Genomic DNA, 19,337 nt, shown 5'->3' with positions numbered 1-19,337 from the left:
AATGACTGTGGGTTGGGAAGGAGGATTATGAGATCTTAGGAGGGGAATATTCTAAAACTAATTTAGGATCATGGCTGCATTTTTTGGACAGGGTTTCACAAGTGGAGGGTGACTGAGCTTTCTTGACAGCTGTGCACCACACTGGAATCAGTGTCCCCTTGGGTGTGCACCACACTGCATACAGTGTCCCCTTGTATCTGCTCTTTTGTTGGTGCTGGGGTTTGAGCCCAGGACCTTGTATTAGCACTCCACTCAGCCATACAGCCAGTTCCAAATCACTGGGCTGTGGACTTTAAACTGGTATGTTGTTTAGTATGTGAATTAAAGCTGCTTTTTTTCCTTTGCTTTTTGAGACAGGGTTTCTCTGTGTACCTATGGCTCTCCTGGAACTCACTCAGTAGATCAGGCTAGCCTCGAACTCCTAGGGATCTGCCTGCCTCTCCCTCTCAAGTGCTAGGATTAACGGTATACTCTTCCTCTCTGATAAGTTTTTGATGTCTTGTTCTGTTTTTTCAAACAGCTCTCAAAGTGCTTTACTTTATTCCTCTGGACTTTAATTAATAGCACAGATTAACACAGTACATGGGGGGGGGGGCAGTGATGACGCACACCTCTAATCCCAGCATCCAAGAGGCAGAGGTAGGCAGATCTGTAGTTTGAGGCCAGCCTGGTCTACAGAGCAAGGTCCAGGTCAGCCAGGGCTACACAGAGAAATCCTATCTCAAAAAAAACAAAGACAAAACAAAACAAAACAAAAAAAAATCAGACAACTCAACAGTACACTCAAAGACAAGGAAGTCATTGTGCGCATTCTCTGGGTCCTATAGGAGACTCCCTAGGAATAAACGTAATATCTATCTTGTTTTGTCGTTGCTGTTGCTCCTTAGGTTTTTGTTTTGTCACCTCAGACATTTCCCAGTCTGTTGATGTCTTTATTTAAAAAAGGAACTGTTTGTTTACATATTGGGTATGGGTGCAGCAGTGTGCACGGGGAGCCCAGAGGACAACTTGCAGGAGCTGGTTCTGTCCTCCATGGGTCCTGGGATCCACCATAGGCCATCTGACAGCGCCTTCACTTGCTGAGCCGTCTCACTGGTCCACGACAGCTCTCACAGGTCCAGTCTTGTCTGCCTTGAGCCTCCCGCCCTCAGACATGGCAGGAGCCCACAGCTTCTCTGCCGTGGAATCCCCGCTTACAGGCATAGCTAAGGGGCCTTGTGACGTAGGTAGGTGGCTGAGACAGACCAGTCCGGCACAGGTCTCTCTTGTAGCCTTGTGGGACAACCGAGTTCGACCCCAGGCTCCTGTGTGTCGGCTGCTGGAGTGTGTCTGGAGCTGTGGCATCGGTGACCTCGCTTCTGAGGCCCTGGGGGCTCCAGTCAGTCCTCCCCTCTCCCTAAATGGGGCCTAAAGGCAAGGGCACTTATGCCTGATTCTTCAGGCTTCCTTCGCCAGACTCCGGTGAGCTGCAGCGGCCCCTGGCGGGAACCAGGCAGACCTTCCTCCCTGGCGCTCACCGGTCAGGACTTCAGCCCCATCCTGGCCATCATTTCTTCATAGACAGTCCATGCCATGGCAGCCATCAGAGTTCTGCGGAGGGCCCGGGGAACACTGCCATGGAAGAAGCCACGCAGGCCGTGGTTCTGCCACGAAAACAAGTGTCAGCACTTCAGAAGCAAAGCAGGAATGCCACTAGTTACGCCCCACCACCACACAGCTAACCAGCTATGAGTTATAACCAGCGACCCTCTAATTTTCCTATAACTGTTAGGGTCCAGCTCTTTAGATCGCACTCCCTAGGGAAACTCCCGAGTTTAAAAAAAGAACATTTAGAGCCTGGAGTGGTGGCGCACGCCTTTAGTCCTGGTACTCTGGAGGCAGAGCAGAGGCAGGCGGATCTCTTGAGTTCGAGGCCAGCCAGGTCTACATAACAAGCTCCAGTACAGCCAGGGCTACAACATAGAGAGATGCTGTTTCCTAAATGAGGCCATCTAGGAGCTTGCTGTTCTCTAGAGTTTGTTTTACAGCACCCACATGGCAGCTCACAAGCGTCTTCAACTCTAGCACCAGGGGAATGCAGTGCCCTCTTCTGGCATCCACAGGCAGGTGCGTGCACACAGACACACAGACACACAGACACACAGACACACAGACACACAGACACACACACACACACACACACACACACACACCAGGAACATTAAAGGGATTGTTAAGAGAACACTAAAGGTTCTTCTGGGCTGCTGTGTGCAGTTTGGTCTGTAGCTCCGTTTTTCTTCTTCTGGTTTGTTCACTGACTTTGAGATGAGTCACTCACTACCACAGCCCAGACAACACTGGCTTCAAACTCATGGCCCTCTGTCCACAGATCTCAGAGCTAGGGTGACAGGTATGCACCGCCATGTTCAGCCAGCTCTACCATGTATACGCTGCCAAGAAATGCCGAGCAGCACACAAAATACAGAGGGGCTGCTCGCCAACCCTGGGATCTGGAGCCGGCTGCTGGAACTGGAGTTTCAATGGGAAGTTGGTGGACACAAAGTCCTCTGCAAGAGCAGCGTGCAGCCCTGACTGCTGCGCCATCTCTGCACTGGGGATGTACAATCCTAACGCTCCCTGTGTCTCTGGCACACTGGGAGGGAATGCGCAGCCCAGCCGCTCTAGGGACATCCCGACCACAAGAGCAGCATGCACTCTGCAGCCTCACCTTGAAGATGAGGGTGGCCGCTTGGCCAATCCACTGAGACGTCCCTGGGGAGAGCTGCATATGGGTCTTGATCACATCTGCAGGTTGAGTCACCAGTGAAGCCAGAACGCCAGCAAATATCCCACAGCTGAAATTAACCAGGGGCATCAGGGCAGCGCCTACCTGGTCTGAAACAGAACAAGGGCCACAAAGGTTACAAAGTCACACGCTTCACATGCACGGTGGAGAGGCAGGGTTAACTGCCTGCTCGCAGACCTGACCAGGGTCCTGAGATGGGTCTGGATGATGGTGTCAAGGCGGAAACTCACTATTCGGTACAATGATTTTAAACAATGTTAATTACATCTGACAGTTAATTATGACTATCTGGCAGCTCTGCAGCCTCTCGCTGGACAGTACAGTGGGAACAGCCTCTGACTGCACAGTGCAGGTGGGAACAGCCTCTGACTGCACAGTGCAGGTGGGAACAGCCTCTGACTGCACAGTGCAGGTGGGAACAGCCTCTGACTGGACAGTGCAGGTGGGAACAGCCTCTGACTGCACAGTGCAGGTGGGAACAGCCTCTCGCTGGACAGTGCAGGTGGGAACAGCCTCTGACTGCACAGTGCAGGTGGGAACAGCCTCTCGCTGGACAGTGCAGGTGTGGACACTCCCACCTTGTTACTGACTCTAGGTAGGAAAACTTGAATTTTTATTCGAGGACACTGTTGGTTTTAAAGATTCAATATTCGCCAGGTGGTGGTAGCACACGCCTTTAATCCCAGCACTTAGGAGGCAAAGGCAGGCAGATCTCTGGGAGTTTGAAACCAGCCTGGTCTACAAGAGCTACTTTCAAGACAGCCAGAACTATTATACAGAAAAACCCTGTCTCAAAAAAAAGACTGAATTTACATTTTCAATATTAAGAAAATCCTCAATTCCAATTTTACAGGATTAATGGCTCTAAATATTTTTTAATTAATGTGTATTAACTGAACATGATAAGTCAAGCTTGGTGATTCTATCTTAATCCTAGTGCTCTGGAGGTGGAGGCAGGCTGATCTCTAGGCCAGTCTGGCTTACATTAGTGAGAGTTCTAGGCCAGCCAGGGCTACCTAATAAGGCCTAGTGTCAAAATAAATACAAAACAAAATACAAAAACAAAGATTGCGTCAAAATAAATACAAAACAAAATACAAAAACAAAGATTGTTTCCTTATTGTCTTAAACTTTTGTTGAAAAGCAAGGCTGTGGCCTGCAGGGCCACCCTGCTCCCTCGGGGGGAGGGGAGGAGCCAGTCTCCCCCAACACTGCAGACTGACTTCAGGCTCATTCAGCAGAATGGCTTCCAAGCAACTCTGCTCAGTCAGCACTTACAACCCACAGACATGGTTCATGGCAGCCCACAAGCTTACTGGGGAGAGGGAGGGTCTCCCACAAGCACCTCAAGTTTGCCGTTCCAGCCCCACCCATATGCAGAGCTCAGGACAACAGTCGCAGGGACACAGCAAGGGAAGTGAAATTCCCTACCAGTCAGTGCTCCCAAACTGGACTGATGGGAATCACACAAGTGCTCACTGACAAAGACTGGCAGGCTGTACCTCAAAGCTTCTGTCCTGGGGTCCCCTGGATCATGTCCCTGACATGCGATTGTAGAACCTTGGCAAAAACACACTTTGCTTCTCGCCCAGCCTACCCTCTTCCCTTTGGAAGACACAAAATCTATAGGGCATCCCAGCGCCCAGGCCCAAATTGGCTCCCATGGTAGTTTGAATGTAATCCCCCATAAACTCATAGGGAGGGGCACTATTAGGAGGTGTGGCCTTGGTGGAGGAAGTGTCACTGTGGAGTGGGCTTTGAGGTCTCATATGCTCAAGCCATGCCCAGGGTCTCGGACCACTTCCTGTTGCCTGCAGGTCAAGATGTATTTACTCTCAGTCCCTTCTACACCGTATCTGTCTGCACGCCATCATGATGCACCATGACGGCAATGGACTGAACCTCTGAACTGTGAGCCACCAATTAAATGTTTCCTTTATAGGAGATGCTTTGGTCATGGTGTCCCGTCACAGCAATAGCCACCCTAAGACAGCGCCATTGCTAAAACTGCTACGGCCATCCCGGAGAAAAGGCCAAAATGCAGCCAGCCTCTGAGACTCCTCTCGCCACCGCCCCCGCTCTCACCCCCCACCCTCCCCCCACCCCGCTCCCGCCCACGACTCCCCTCTGGCCCACCCCCACCCCCGCTCTCGCCTATCACCCTCCCCCCCCTCTCGTCCACCCCCCACCCCCGCCCCGCTCTCATCCACGACCCCCCTCTGGCCCACCACTCCGGCTCTCACCTGAGCCTGAGCCTCGGAGCACCATGGCTCTGGTTTGGCTGTAGAACATCAGATAGAGCCCTGAAAAGGGCGCATCACGGAGGAGAGTTGCTGTGAGGCCTCTGAAGAGGCCTCGGTGGCCCTCGCTGCAATAGATGCTCCTCAGGGCTGCATAGATGCTCTCATAGCTGTAAGTCCCACTCTATAAAGGGAGAGCAGATCCGGTGACTGCCGCATGCATGCCAGCCTCTGACAGTTCAGGTCAGGTACGGTCACCAAGAACCAGGCTTTAGTTCATATGTGGCTTGCCCTGCCTACAAAACGCATCAGGGCACTTCTGACCCTGAGTCAGACCACACACGGGGCTGACACAGGGGCTGACACAGGGGCCCGCCGCCCGGAACCCTAAGGTTCTAAAACCGTCACTTACCTCATAGCGCGTCTTGATCACTGTGATGGGTGACATGCAGACTCCTGCGACAGAGCGTGAGCCCACGCCCAGGATGATGGATTCCAGGGCGCTCGGAGGATGGCCTCGAAAGAAATACTGCTTCAAAGAATACAGAGTGCCAAAGTAGATCCCCACACCAGGGACACACCTCACAATGGACTGCAGGGGAAGGCAGAGGGAGGGGCATGAAATCAGACTCAGAACTGCAAGATGCCTGGCAGGGGCGGGGGGTGGGTCCCTGAGACCCCAGGGTGATCCCCATGCAAGCTGCCTGTTTGAGGTGTGAAGGGGCTGACGGGACAGGCAGCAGCCAATAAGAGTGTGTCCAAGCAGCTACAGCTGTGGGTAAGTTAGTCCCCGTGACAAGCTCTAGCAATCAAGGGAACACGCCAGCCCTATGACCCTTCTGCTGACAGGGCAAAGCGTGCAGTAGTTAAGCGCCACTTCCCGAAGGCTGCTGCGGGTGGAGGATGGGAACCAGCGCTTGGCACTTCCATCAGCAAACCCCATCCTTGGGGGCCAGAAAAAGCTTTTGGACAAAGAAATAAAGGTGTAGTTGTCCCAGCCCACTTTCACAGTGCCAGCCAAGGTGAGCGCACTGACAGGCAGCACGATGCCAGCTTTGGAGCTGGTGTCATATTAGCAGTCACACTTCACAGACACTATGACAGTACAGGGACAGGGAGGGAGAGAGCAGCCCCCTCCCATCTGTTGGGAAGGGGTAGCCAAACAGTGGATAACACTGAGCCCTAGGCACACCAACCACCCTTTTGTCCACTGCGCAAGCACAGGTGATGGAGCCTCATTTACACACGAGGCACAGCCATAACTTCTGGGGAAGCGTGGCCTCCCTTGCCCTTACATCTTACTGTCCTGTGTTCCCCCTCCTCCTGTGATATCCGGAGCCAATGGAGCACCCGCGGGAGGACGGAGGCACAGGCAGTGGGTGAGGTCGGGCTCCTGCCGCCCTGCCCTGTCGCCGCCCTGCCCTGTCACCGGGCACCAGCCCCAATGATCCCACAGCTGGACTGAGGAGTAGAGGGTGCTGAGCCAGGACATCCTGACCGAGGAAAAGCTGGTTTATTTCTCTTCAACTCATCAGAGCTGCTGCAGATGCCACAGCCTTCGGGAGCTCTCGAGGACACTGTGATGCCACAATTTGGCCCCTTAATGTGCAATCTGAAACACTTCCGCAAATCTTGGTAATAGCTCTTTCTTCTCCATCTTCCGATGTGTGACTCACAAGGTCTCCCCTCCCGTGCCTGCTTGCTTTCGTTTTCACACAGGGTCTCATTCTGCAGCCTTGGCTGGCTGCTAATTCACAGAGATGCCCTGCCTCTGCTTCCTGAGTACTGGGGTTATGCCCAGCAGTTACCTAAGAAATAGGCTGGTTTTGTTGATGTACATAGATGTGTGTCTGTAGATGGGTCTGTGCATGTATGTGAGAGGATGCAGAGTGCAGAAAAGGACACTGGATCCCCTGGACCTGGAATTACAGATGATTGTGAGCTGGGTGCTGGGACGGAACCCAGGTTTAAACACACGGTTTGTTTGCTCAATGCAAAGTCCTAACCACGGAGCCATCCTCCAGCCCATTAGCATTTCCTGACGACCTTCAATCTGCTCTCACTTCCTGTCAGGCCGTCTCATACTCTGCTGTCCCTGCCCTGTTGTGGACACAGGTCCCACCGGACGGGCACCTCAGAGAAGAGCCTCACATCTGACCCCTTGCTCAGCTTCCTTTCTCCACAGTCATGTCAACATGCCAGAAACGTGGCCGCTGCTTCTGTCGCACATACAGTTTGCTCCTGCCCAAAGCTGCTTCCCAGTGCACGTGACTGTGTCCCTCACTTGCGCTGAGCCGCTTGCCTGTGCTCGCTCACTTCAGGAGATCTCTCGCTGCAGTCTTGGAGCAGACTCAGTGCCCTCTGGTGTAACACACTGCATCAACTGGACCACATTTTCTGCTCCCGTCTCCACGCACAGCTGTGGTGCACTGTCCGTCTTCCCCTAGCATTCCCCACCCCACGGCTGTGATCACCCTGGGCCCTTAACCTCTGCAATGTGAGCCAGGACAATAAAAATAGCCTGGGTTTCTTCTTCCTTCTCCACGACTTCGTGGACACAACGTTCCTTCCTGCCATGCAGTGCTTTTTCTTTTCCTCTTAAGATCTCCCACCTTCCACCCCGACCCCCCGAAAGCCCTGCCCAGCTTCCCTTTGGCACATTCCACTGTCAGCACCAATGTTCCTGTACACTGAGGACATCAGTAAGAACATATGGGGCCTGCACACAAACCTCAGGATTCCCAGCAGTGATCTGATAGCTAAGACAGCTACTGAGCGATTGATGGGCAGTGGTGAGCACAGCTCCGACGAATGAGTAATGCCTCACACTCAGAAGAGTGCACGATTGGAAGCCTATGGATTGCTCATCTACAGAACTTTCTAGTTACTGTTTTTGGAGCAGGGCTGACTGCAGGGAACTAAACCACAGACTATGGTTGGAAAGGGAAATGTCCCTGACAAACCATGCGTTTATAACCTTGTCACCAGTTGCTCACTGGAGCTGGGTTCTGCTTCCTGATTTGCCCAGATGTGACCAGCTATCGCATGTCCCTCCCACGAGGCTGTGGAGAGCTATCCCAGCTGCCACGCCTCTCTCACCAGGGACTCTGTCCCCACACAAGCACAGACACAAGCTCTCTCTTGAGCTATTCCTGTCAGGGATTTGATCACACACACACACACACACACACACACACACACACACACAGATGGGGAGGGGCTACACAGTCTAAGCAGCAGCTGGTGAGGTGGAGGAGAATGATCGTGGGGGGGAGGGGATGTAAGGGGGAATGCATAAGGACCCGGACCACGCAACTTACAGGAGACATCCCTTTCCAAAGGCCCAGAAAACTTTCTGTGCGAACCACCTTCAAGAGCACAGCCAACATCCCAACACGCCTGGACCTGACGGGGACAAAATGGACGGGGAGAGAAAACAAATCTGTTAGATCAGTTCTCATTCAGACTGTCTAAAACAAGCAGGGATCTGGACACTGCATCTTAGAATGAATTGCTTTAAAAAGTTAGTATGTATCGTGTGTGTGTGTGTGTGTGTGTGTGTGTGTGAGTGTGTACATACATGCACACACATGTGGAAGTCAGAGGCTAACTTGCAAGAGTCCATTCTCTCCTCCCAAGAGGGTCCTAGGATCAGCCTCAGGTTGACAGGGCTTGGCAGCAAGCACCTTCACCAATGACCCGTCTCACCAGACCTAGAATTATTCCTGATTGCCGTGTGTTCATGGTTTGGCACATGCATATTTAGCTTTCTGTTCACACCACAAGCAGTGGGTTACACTCTACTTTACATACACTATGTGTAGCTCCCACAGCACTGAGAGTCAAACACATTTAAAATGGGTGTTAATTCCAAAACACCCAGTTCCAGGCAGCACAGTACAATGTCACAAGTTAGCACAAGAAAAAGGCAAAGAAGGTCCTGCGGGAAGTTCAAAGGGGCCCCAATCAATCAAGAAAAATCAATTATAATGTGTATGAATATAAAACTATACTAACTTTTTTCTTTGGAAAACAGTATCCACAAAACACATGGCCCAGTACTCAGAAAGCTGAGGCAGGAGGATTGCCAGTTCGCAGTCAGCATGGAATACACAGCAAGACTCTTGTCTGAAGCAAACCCAACAACAAAAAGGAATTCCAGCCTGGCTGTGTTTCTCTAACACAATGACGCCCGAGTTCACTTGTGAGGCTAGTCCCATGTCTGAGAAGCTAACCCTGGCTCCTCCATGATGCAGGGCAGCGGCCTACCGGGGGTCTGAGGGCTGCAGGGTCTGCAGGCGTGTCTTGAGGAGATCCAGAGGCTGGAAGAGGAGGGTGGAGCAGGTGCCACTGATGGAGCCGCAGAGGAATGCCTTGATCACAGGGTGTACCTGCAGACAAGAGGGCATGGCTTCAGCGGGCCTACCCACCAAGCCCAGCTCCTTCCCACACCTGCACCTGCCACAAACAACCCCGTTCTAGCCTACTCCTAGCCAAGGCTCTCTGCTTCCTGATTTGCTGGGCTGTGACCTCTTGCCTCATGCCCCTCCCACGAGGCTGGTGAAGGCTACAATTACCATCCCCTTCCCACCAGGATGGGAAAGTAAAATCCTCAGCCACACTACAGTGTGCACAGCAAAAGGGCCTCTCTGTTCTCACTATTAACTGCTATAATGCTGGTTCCGAGACAACATGTCCATTGTCACAGCACACTTCCCTATCTGTCCTGACTGATCCTGACTTTATCCTAAGTGTAGTTTTAGCTGTTGGCTCCCCCTAGGCTACCTGGTTGTAGGATCTATAGATATTTGTAAGAACGAGTCAAACCCCATGATAGCATAAGCTTGGCTATTCTGTAGCTTCCTATATCCATTAATTTCTGAGCTTAGAGGTCGGCCTCTCAAGCCAGGTGGTGTGGCGCACACCTTTGCTCCCAGCACCTGGAAGGTGAGGCTGGTGGATCTCTGAGTTGGAGGCCAGCCTGGTCTACAGAGTGAGCTCCAGGACAGCCAGGGCTACACAGAGAAACTCTGGCTTGGAAAAGAAAAGAAGAGGAAAGGAAAGGAAAAAACAGCAAAAATAAAGACAAACAAAAAGACCCTCAGCCTTTCTTTGGGACCCAGCTTCCACTGCAGAGCGGTCTCTTGCGGTCTCTTCGGGTATACGGCCCTTCCCCCGGCCCCTGCACTGCCAGCCACATGCTGGCTTATCTTCTGGCTCCACACAGGAGGGCAGTACTCTTTGAGATGCTCAAGTGTCTCCCGCCGGCACACCCCAGGAGCGCCAGCTCAGGGCACTGGGCTTCCAGGGCAAGGCCCCCTTTCTAAATGCAGCAGAGTCAACAATGGGCAGACAGCAAAACTCTCTCTCCTCCAAACAAGACACTCGGCAGAGCCTCTGGAGACTTCTCTTCCCCTCGTCTCTGTAACCCCACCAGGTCATAAATAATATATCACCACAGGCCTGGCCATAAACTACTTTCTAAAATAACTGACACATTGTAGCCCTAATGGATGACTGAAGTCTCTGTTGTATCAAATTACCAGGAACACAAATGCTGGTTATCTTTAGTACCCATTTCAGAGAGAACAGAGCCCCCCCCCCCCAACTTCCAATACACCTGGGGTTGGTTTCGAGACCACTGGGACTAGGTAAGTACTGAGAGTTAAACACTGGACGGGACCTGCCCTGGGGTGGCAGCCGGGGCAGCCGGGCTCTCAGAGGACAGCAGGCTAAACCATGCAGCGTGTGTACTGGAGCACATCTGGACCGGCCGCCAATGCTCTCTCTCCCCAGAGATGCCAACTCCTCAGCCTCACCTGAGCCCCTGCAGTGTCGGGGCGGTCCACCTGCTCACACAGTAGGTCCCTCTTCCTTGGCCATCTCTTCTCAGCCTGGAAACCGGCTCTGGGGCCTCTGTTCCCAGCGCCACACTGCGCCTCCTCCATTCCCTCTGTGCCGGTCACTCCTCATGCCTCAGGCTCGCCATCTAGTCAGAACCCTTCCAGTAAGACTTCTGCACACCCCAGGCCCCTCTTCCATCCTTGCCCTTAAGGGACTCCAATTCTTAAGTGCATTCGCTATCAGTGACCACCTGTCTCAGTATGGGTTTCTTCCACCGCCCCGCCCCGCCCCGCCCCGCCCGTTGCAGGTCTCTGTCCCCTCTGCTGGTACCTCAGTGCTATTACACCTCTTAGCTCTCTCACAGCAGCCTCGCCCACCACCTGTCTTCCTCTCTGTCATCCCAGGGACGCGGTCTCAAACTCGACAGGTCAGAACTGGAAACAGGGGCAGCAGTCCCCCACCTGCCTCCTCTCCTCCCCAGTCCCAGGAGGCTTGCTCGGCCTGCTGCTCCCGATGGCTGGCCCAGCAGTCTGCCCTACCCGTCCCTTTGACCTAAAGGACAGAGAGATTCTCTAAAGAACGAGTTCACTGGGGATCAAGCAGGGGGAATACAAACGCGGTGTGTGTGTGCCAGGAGAAATCACACACACACACACACTCTCTGGAGCCCTCTCTCCTTCCAGCCCCAGCAATGACCCCCACCCTCTGGTTCCCGTTTTGCTCTTGTTGCGCTGGCCACTGCTCACTGCAGTTTACCCACCCTGGTCTGGGCCTCTCCACACTCGCTCACTCTTGTCCTCACAGCACAGTGACTGAGCACATCAGTGGCTCAACAAATACTGAATCAACAAAAAGAGTCAACAGCTTTTTTTGGTTGCATGTTTTTTCTGTTTTTGTTTTTCCAGACAGAGTTTCCCTGTGTAGCTGGAACTTGATCTGTAGACTAGGCTGGCCTTGAACTCAGAGATCTACCTGCCTCCACCTCCTAAAATTAATGTTAATTCTAATAGATAAACCAACCAACCAAAAAAACAAAACTCCTGTGAGTGATTAGTTTCTGTGGAGCTGTGGTTGTGCTTGTTCTGAGACCGGGTGTCACTATCACACAGCTCCACCTGCCTCTATAGGAACCTCTTCCAGGTCCTGGGTTTAATGTATTTGTTATAGTGGAGACTGAGATGCCTTACCCCAGGGCCACACTTCCAATTTTAAGACAGATTCAACTTATTTTAATAGTTCAACGTTATTAAAGGAAGGTGACTATTCCAATCTTCTACGTGTGAGAACAGGCAAAAACAATCAGAAGGGGCTGTCGATCAGTCAAAACGGGTAGTGTTCTTCCAGAGGACCAGGGTTCCCAGCACCCCTATGGGAAGGGGCGCTCAAATCACCTTAACTCCAGCTCTAGGGGACCCCAACCCCCTGTGGGTCTCCGCGGGCACCTGCACCCGTGCACACACCGCACCACACGCACACAAGCAAACCGAAACTAAAAGCATAATCAGCAAACAGGGCTACACACAAACAGCCAATTAGTTCCACAAAAAATGTCTACCACCACCACCACCCCAACAAAACCAAAACCAGCAAAATCCCTAACGTCCAGTACACAACAGAAGGGGAAACACGGCGAGAACAGGTATGAAGTTCTGAAAGACATGATCCCGGAGCCACACTGCTCAAAATCTTCAAAGATGTCCAAAGGGCCACACACAGGGGAGCACACGCCATCAGCATCGGCACTCTGGAGACAGAGCCAGGCCGGCCTCTCCGAGTTCGAGGCCAGCCTGGTCTACACAGCGAGTTCCAAAATCAGATAAAATCCCCAAAATCGGAGAAAAATTCGACAAGACCTTCCAAAAGGAGTGCGTCCTCCTCCCGCGAAGGAGCACGGCCGCCCAGGCCCGCCCCGCCTCCCGGCGCACCCCCGCCTGCGCCTATGGCCGGCGAGGACACGCCCAGACCGCGGGAGGCCCCGCCCCGCCCAGCCCCGCCCCCGGCTCCGCCAATGGCAGCCCGGCGCCCGGCCGCGCAGCCAATCTGACGGAGGGGGCGTGGCCTCGGCGAGCCGTGGTGGCTGCCGAGGCAGCAGCGCACGGGGAAGCCGGGCAGCGAAGGCGGCTGCAGCGGGCGGCCCGGGCCGGCCCGACGCGCTCGTATCCGTCGCCGCGAGGGTTCTAGAACTGGAATGTTCTAGAAGCACAAGGCAGTTCCCGCCCCGGTCCCCCACGAGCTCACCATGAGCGTCTCCACCGTGTCCTCCACGTCCTGCGGCGGCAGCAGCGCAGAGCGCGCCTTCTCGATCACGGGGGTCGCCAGCCCGGCCCCGGCCACCGCGAGGCTCGGCGGCTCCGCGCTCACGCCCATCCCTCCCCGCCAGTCAGTCCGCCCGCCGCCGGCCTCAGCACCCGAGGCGAGCGGGTCTGTGTTTCCGGGGGAGGAGAAAGTAGAAGGAACCACTTCCGGGGGAGGAGAAAGTAGGAGACTCCACTTCCGCTTCCGTGACGTAGCTCACCCGGCGCTGAGTAGCGTTCTTTTCGCCACCTGCTGGCTACGCGCAGAACTGCAGGCCACCCGGTTGTGCCCTCCTGCTTGGGCTTTTGGTTTTCGTGACTAAAGCGCTTTTTTGAAACGTGTGACTCGCTGGGTTTTCATTTTATCTCATTTTAATTACATTATATTTAAGAACTGAAGCAGGTTGGGATGTCTTTTAGACACGGCTTTTAAAAAATAGATTTCACATTTCTCTATTTATTTATCTATTTTGTTGTTGTCGTTCGAGACAGGGTTTCTCTTGTGTAGCCCTGGCTGTCCTGGATCTCACTCTGTAGACCAGGCTGGCCTTGAACTCACAGAGATCCTCCTGCCTCTGCCTCCCAAGTGTTGGTATTAAAGGAATGTGTATAGGATTAAAGGAATTTCATAAATGCATGCAATGTGTCTGATCAAATCCAGCCCCCATCCCCTCCCCTCCAGTTCCTTCCTCATCACCCTTCCACATTTCTCTTTCAACACTGATACTGGAAATGGGAAATGACATCCACTGTATGCCAGTGCATACCTGCTATCTAAGATTCGTAAGATAAAATGTATCATTACTTTGTTACTCAGTTTTGGTGTTAGAGATAGAACCCAAGGCCTCAGGCTTGCAGCAAGCACCGAACCATTGAACTGCACCTGGTTCCGTTTATCATCCATTTATCTGAGAAGGATGTTGCTATGCGCCCCTAGACGGCCTGGAACTCACTACGTATATGAGGCTGATCTCACACTCATAGAAATCCACTTGCCTCTGCCTCCTTAGTACTGGAATTAAAGATACGTGCCACCATGCCTGGCTCAATAACAATTTTTTGTAGTACACGTTGAGTTGTTGCCTTAACTATATTGGAATCAATGGATTTTATTATTGAAGTCAATTTCACTTGTTTCTGTTAAATTTTTTAAAATTATGTGTATTAGTAATTTACCTGCATGGACGTATGTATGAACACTGCAAGTGTTACAGCTCTGGAGAGAAAGGTATCCTGACTTGTCGGGAAGTCGGGCTCTACCTGAAGCTGGGGGCGGTCTCTTCACGGGAGGGATGTGACAATCCTCTCTTCTCAGAGACGTTATAGCTGAGCTCTTTTCTGCTCCCAAGGGAGTTTCCCAGGAGAGGTTCGGCTCCACACCAGAGAGAGAGATCTTCACCCACATCTCTCTCAAGAAAAGCATTTATTTGGGAAGGACGAATCCGGGAGACTGGCTGCTTCTGCCAGGGTGGGAAAGGACACCCAACAGCTGAACAGGCGACAAGTGCTGTAACCATTGAGCCGTCTCTCAAGCCTCCTCTTTATGCTTTTTAAAAACATGACTACTAGACCATTTAAAATACCACATTGGTTTCCACTATGTTTCTGTTGGAGTTACTAGTCCAGATATCTAAAATTATATCACTGCACATTTTGGCTTCCTACTTGCCATGTGTCTGTGTGGCTGACCTGTCGAAGAGACCTTGATGCCCTTGGTGAAAACGCATGCACATAGCATCAGGGCCTGTCCATCCAGAGAGTAAAATCTGAACTTATAAATATGTGATGTCAGAGCCCAGCTGATGCTCAGCCCCAGCCTGCTGCAGCAGCCCTTCCCCTCACGGGTAACACGGGGTTCCACCGAGACCCTGTTTGTGAGTCTCTATCAGACTTCCAGGTGTCATGGTATCTCACCTGGGGAAGTGAGTTTGCGTCAAAGCCACACGTGTAGCTGCCAACCCCTTACCAACATCTTACCTGGAAATCAGTCATCCGAAAGGAGGGAACCGCCATTGGGGAAGTGCCTCCGTAAGATCCAGCTGTAGGGCATTTTCTTAATGAGTGACTGATGGAGGAGGTACTATTCCCGGGCTGGTGCTCCTGGGCTCTGTAAGAAAGGAGGCTGAGCAAGCCATGGGGAGCAAGCCAGTGAGCAGCTCCCCACCATAGCCTCTGCATCAGCTCCTGCCTCCAGGATCCCGCCCCGCCCCGTGTGAATTCCTGTCCTGACCTCCTTCAGTGATATGGAAGTGTAAGTCAAATAACCCTTTCCTCCCCGACTTGCTTCTTGGTCATGGTGCTTCATCGCAGCAACAGAAACCCTAAGACAGCTGTCAACTGCACCGCCCCCCCATCCTCAGAAAGGTTTAAGAAGAATCTGTGCCCGCCCTTCCACTATGTGGGCCCAGATTCCTCCCTTGAGAGCCACTGCCATGATGTCTGTCTCTGGTTCTGGGGCCTGAACTCTCCATTGATCCCCACTCAGTCTGTCTGTCCATGGCATTAGTAACTCTCCTAATAAACCGCTCAGTCCCAACAACCCATTTCCACGTCCTCTGAACCCACATCAGAGGCCCCGTGGCATCTCCAGTTCTGTTTTTCGAGTCTTATTATTTCTTCAGTGTATGCATATGCACCTTCATGAGTTTGTGCGTGTCACACACATTGAATTCCTTGCAGCTGGAGGAGTTACAGGAGACTGTGAGCCCACAGGTGGGCGCTGGGAATCGAACCTGGGTCCTTTGCAAAAGTGGTAAGCACTCTTATCTGCTGAGCCACCTCCCAGCCCCAGCTTGCCATGGTTCTTAACAGAATTTCAAGGGGCCTGGGCTCTGGGGTGTGGCAATGAACAAAACAGATGTGGCTCATATCCAACAGGCAGGCACTGCTGGACGTGTTTGCTTTGCTTGTTCATGTGTCTGCAATCCATAGTCCAAATGTGAGCATCCTCCACACATTTCTTAGGGCACATGTTCCCATGAGCCATCCTTGAGTCTCTAGGACAGCCCTTCAGCCTTCCCTCAACAGAACATTTTCTTTTCTTTTTAAGATTTATTACGTATACAGTGTTCTGCCTTCAGGCCAGAAGAGAGCGCCAGATCTTATTTATTTATTATAGATGGTTGTGAGCCACCATGTGGTTGCTGGGAATTGAACTCAGGACCTCTGTGAGAGCAGCCAGTGCTCTTAACCTCTGAGCCACTTCTCCAGACATGTTCTTGACATCCTGGAACCACCTTTGCCCTTCCCGTTGATTGAGACTATGGAGACATGTAGACTCTAAAGAGTTACAGCTTCCACAGGGATCCCGTTGGGGAAGGGAAAGGCTGGACCCGCATGACAGCCAGAGGAGAGACTCGAACTTGTCCCCAACAAGAGACTGCACATAACTTTCGTGACTTATCAGAGCTCCTTGCAGGAGAGAGGGAGCCCAGATGGTGATGATGGGCGGGGCCACACCCTGACCGGGACTCCTTAGCTCTGCATACCACCTGCCATCTATTTAAACCCAGGCCTCGGGTCAGACCCTGAAGATGGACTTGGGGGTCCCTGGACCCCTTGATTTGCTCCTTTTCCCAATGTGGCCCCATTGAATAAACCTCGGCATTTCACTGTGACTTTTCTCAGTTTTTATGTGTGTGGAGTGTGTGGAGTCTGTGCTCAGGCATTGGATCCCCTAGAGCTGGAGTTACAGGCAGTTATGAGCTGCCAGACATGGGTACTGGGGGGCCGAACTCAGGCCCTCTTGCAAGAGCAGCTGGTGCTCTTAGCCTCCGAACCGTCTCTCCAGCTCCATGACTTGTCTTGTTTAATTGGCATGTTTGGGAGGTGTGGCTGAACGTAGCTTTCTGGCACTCCAGGAATGAATGACATGGCATGTGGGCACACAGATACACCCTGAGGGAAATGACCTCCACTCTCCTTTGCAAGCTAGGCAGCTGTGACACTACCAGTCGATGGACAGCAGGTGTCGCTGGTAAATTAAATGCAAGTCTTTGTACAGAAGTGCTCTGGATGGGTTTATTAAGGAATTATATCAAACCTTCAAAGAGAAAGTAATGCCTTTTATTTTATTTTATTTTTTTACATAAACCATTTCAGAAAAATAGATCTTAAAGGGAATATTTCTCAATACATTTTAAGAAAGCAATCCTGGCCCAGATCACTATGAGTGAGGAAAATTACAAAGCGTTGTCTCTCACGAACACAGGCACAAAGAAATCCCAAAACTGAGAGATCACTTTTCTCAAGGGAGCAGAGCCCGTGCGCACGCTCCTACAAGATGTAGTCCAGGGTAGAGGAGTGAGAAGATCGTTGATTGGAGGACAGCTGCCTTTCCCATCCCCCCAGCGGCACTTGCCTCCCTATGTAGAGGAAGATGTGGCTGCAGCTTTTGTGAAACACGCTTGCCAGGTTTTTCTTGAACTTCTCCCCTATGAATGCGTAGATGACAGGATTCACACAGCAGTGTGTGAAAGAGATGACTTCTGTGACATGGGTGGCGAGCGCCAGCCTCTGGCTCATGGCGCATCCATCCAAGACGTGCAAGTCATGCAGGGACGTGAGGAACAGCACCACGTTGAACGGGACCCAGAAGAGTAAAGTTGCGATGACCACAATGAGCACCAGCTTGACAGCCCTGGTCCGGTTGTGGTTCTGGCAGGCCCGCAGCTGGTGCAGGATTCTGACGTAGCAGAACAGGAGGACCGCAAAGGGGAGAAACAGCCCCAAGATGTTGACTTCAAAGTGAACAGAGAGCTTCCACCTCAAAGACTGGTTGTCGTAAAATGGGAAGCACTGTAGAACGCCATCGTCAGAGGCCACTTGGTAGAACACCAGCAACGGAATGGTGGCTGCAATGGCAATCAGCCACACCAGCAGGCTCAGGGCCATGCCCACTCTGGCCGTCCTCACCTTGATGGCGTACACAGCGTGGACGATAGCCAGGTACCTGTCCACGCTCATGAGAGTAATGAAGAACATACTACTGAAAAAGCCGATGTAATAAAAGCCGGAGACCACTTTACACATGACAGCCCCAAACACCCACTGGTCCAGCAGGTAGTGAGTCTGGAAGGGGACGGAGAAGACAAAAAGCAGGTCAGACACGGCCAGGTTCAGGAGGTAGATGTCTGTAATGCTCCTCAGCTTCTTGCAGGCCACCAGGACCAGGATGACCAGGCTGTTTCCCAGAAGGCCCAGCACAAACAAGATGCAGTAGAAGATGGCAAGATGCAACTTTCCACCTCTGAGGATGAGCTCTGTGTCACAGAGGATGGCGAAGTCGTCAGGGTAGTAGTCGGTGATCGTGACATTGGGCTCCAGGGTGTAATCCATCTGGCCAAAGAGGTATATGAGAGATACTGAAGATTGTTTTCCCATACTGAAGCCCTAAGCCCCTCCCCTCTCTCCCTGAGGCTCTGTATCAGGGTGGTAATGGGACATGAATGTTCCACGTCCAAGCTGTATTGTCCCTACACCCTGCTTCCTTTATACAGGGTCTCACCAGGTGGTTTTAGACCTTGGTCCATAGCTCAGGCCGGCCTCCTGCCTTAGCCTCCCTGGTGCTGGTATTACCATTCACACCACATACCACCTTGCCTGGCTCCTCTCTCCCTCTCTCTTTCTCCCTCCCCCTAATTTTAATTAATTATTGTATTTTTGAAATAGAGTCTCACTAAGTAGCCCTGGCTTTCATAGAATCAGGCTGACCTCAGACTCACAGAGATCCACCTGCCTCTGTTTCCCAAGTGCTGGGATTATAGGCGTGTGCCACCATGACTGGCTTCTCTTCCATTTTATGTATTCATGGACTATATACAGGCGGGATGTGGTGACAGCACTCGGGAGGCAGAGGCAGGTGGATCTGTGAGTTCAAGGCCAGCCTGATCTACAGAGTGAGTTCCAGGACAGCCAGGGCTACACACAGAAACCCTGTCTCAAACAAACAATATATATATATATATATATATATATAAATATACAATATTTGTGATTCATCCATAAGTTACATAAATGATGTCTCATTTTATATTTCACTTTAGGTATATATCATGGGAGCTGGAGAGGTGGCTCAGTGGTTAAGAGCACTGACTGCTCTTCCAGAGGACCCTGGTTCAATTCCCAGCACCCACATGGCAGCTCACAACTGTCTGTAACTCCAGTTTCAAGGGA

General features: G+C 52.0%; 2 protein-coding genes across 2 annotated transcripts; both read right to left on the bottom strand.

Moving 5' to 3' along the window:
• Positions 1-918: 918 nt before the first annotated feature.
• Positions 919-13,284, bottom strand: Slc25a38 (solute carrier family 25 member 38). Its single transcript, XM_051202438.1, has 7 exons — positions 13,108-13,284; positions 9,295-9,416; positions 8,346-8,430; positions 5,438-5,617; positions 5,029-5,209; positions 2,708-2,874; positions 919-1,643 (listed from the first exon to the last, which is right to left on the bottom strand). Exons 1-7 carry the CDS (start codon positions 13,234-13,236, stop codon positions 1,521-1,523), a joined length of 987 nt encoding a protein of 328 aa, XP_051058395.1. The 5' UTR covers positions 13,237-13,284; the 3' UTR covers positions 919-1,520.
• Positions 13,285-17,232: 3,948 nt separating this feature from the next.
• Positions 17,233-18,500, bottom strand: Ccr8 (C-C motif chemokine receptor 8). Its single transcript, XM_051173623.1, has one exon. The coding sequence runs from the start codon at positions 18,498-18,500 to the stop codon at positions 17,439-17,441; it is 1,062 nt and encodes a 353-aa protein (XP_051029580.1). The 3' UTR covers positions 17,233-17,438.
• Positions 18,501-19,337: the final 837 nt, after the last annotated feature.

The sequence above is a fragment of the Phodopus roborovskii genome, unplaced genomic scaffold (genome assembly GCF_943737965.1).
Source record: "Phodopus roborovskii unplaced genomic scaffold, PHOROB, whole genome shotgun sequence".
In the NCBI taxonomy this organism is placed as follows: Eukaryota; Metazoa; Chordata; class Mammalia; order Rodentia; family Cricetidae; genus Phodopus; species Phodopus roborovskii.
This window is presented reverse-complemented; position numbering and strand designations above follow the sequence as displayed.

Excerpts from the sequence above, each read along its gene's own strand:
- Slc25a38 (XM_051202438.1), bottom strand. The coding sequence starts at position 13,236 with ATGGGCGTGAGCGCGGAGCCGCCGAGCCTCGCGGTGGCCGGGGCCGGG. Across the intron at positions 5,618-8,345 it reads TTTGGAAAGGGATGTCTCCT|TCCATTGTGAGGTGTGTCCC; the intron begins GTAAGTTGCGTG and ends CTTCCCCTGCAG. Across the intron at positions 1,644-2,707 it reads CGGCCACCCTCATCTTCAAG|AACCACGGCCTGCGTGGCTT; the intron begins GTGAGGCTGCAG and ends TTTTCGTGGCAG.
- Ccr8 (XM_051173623.1), bottom strand. The coding sequence starts at position 18,500 with ATGGATTACACCCTGGAGCCCAATGTCACGATCACCGACTACTACCCT.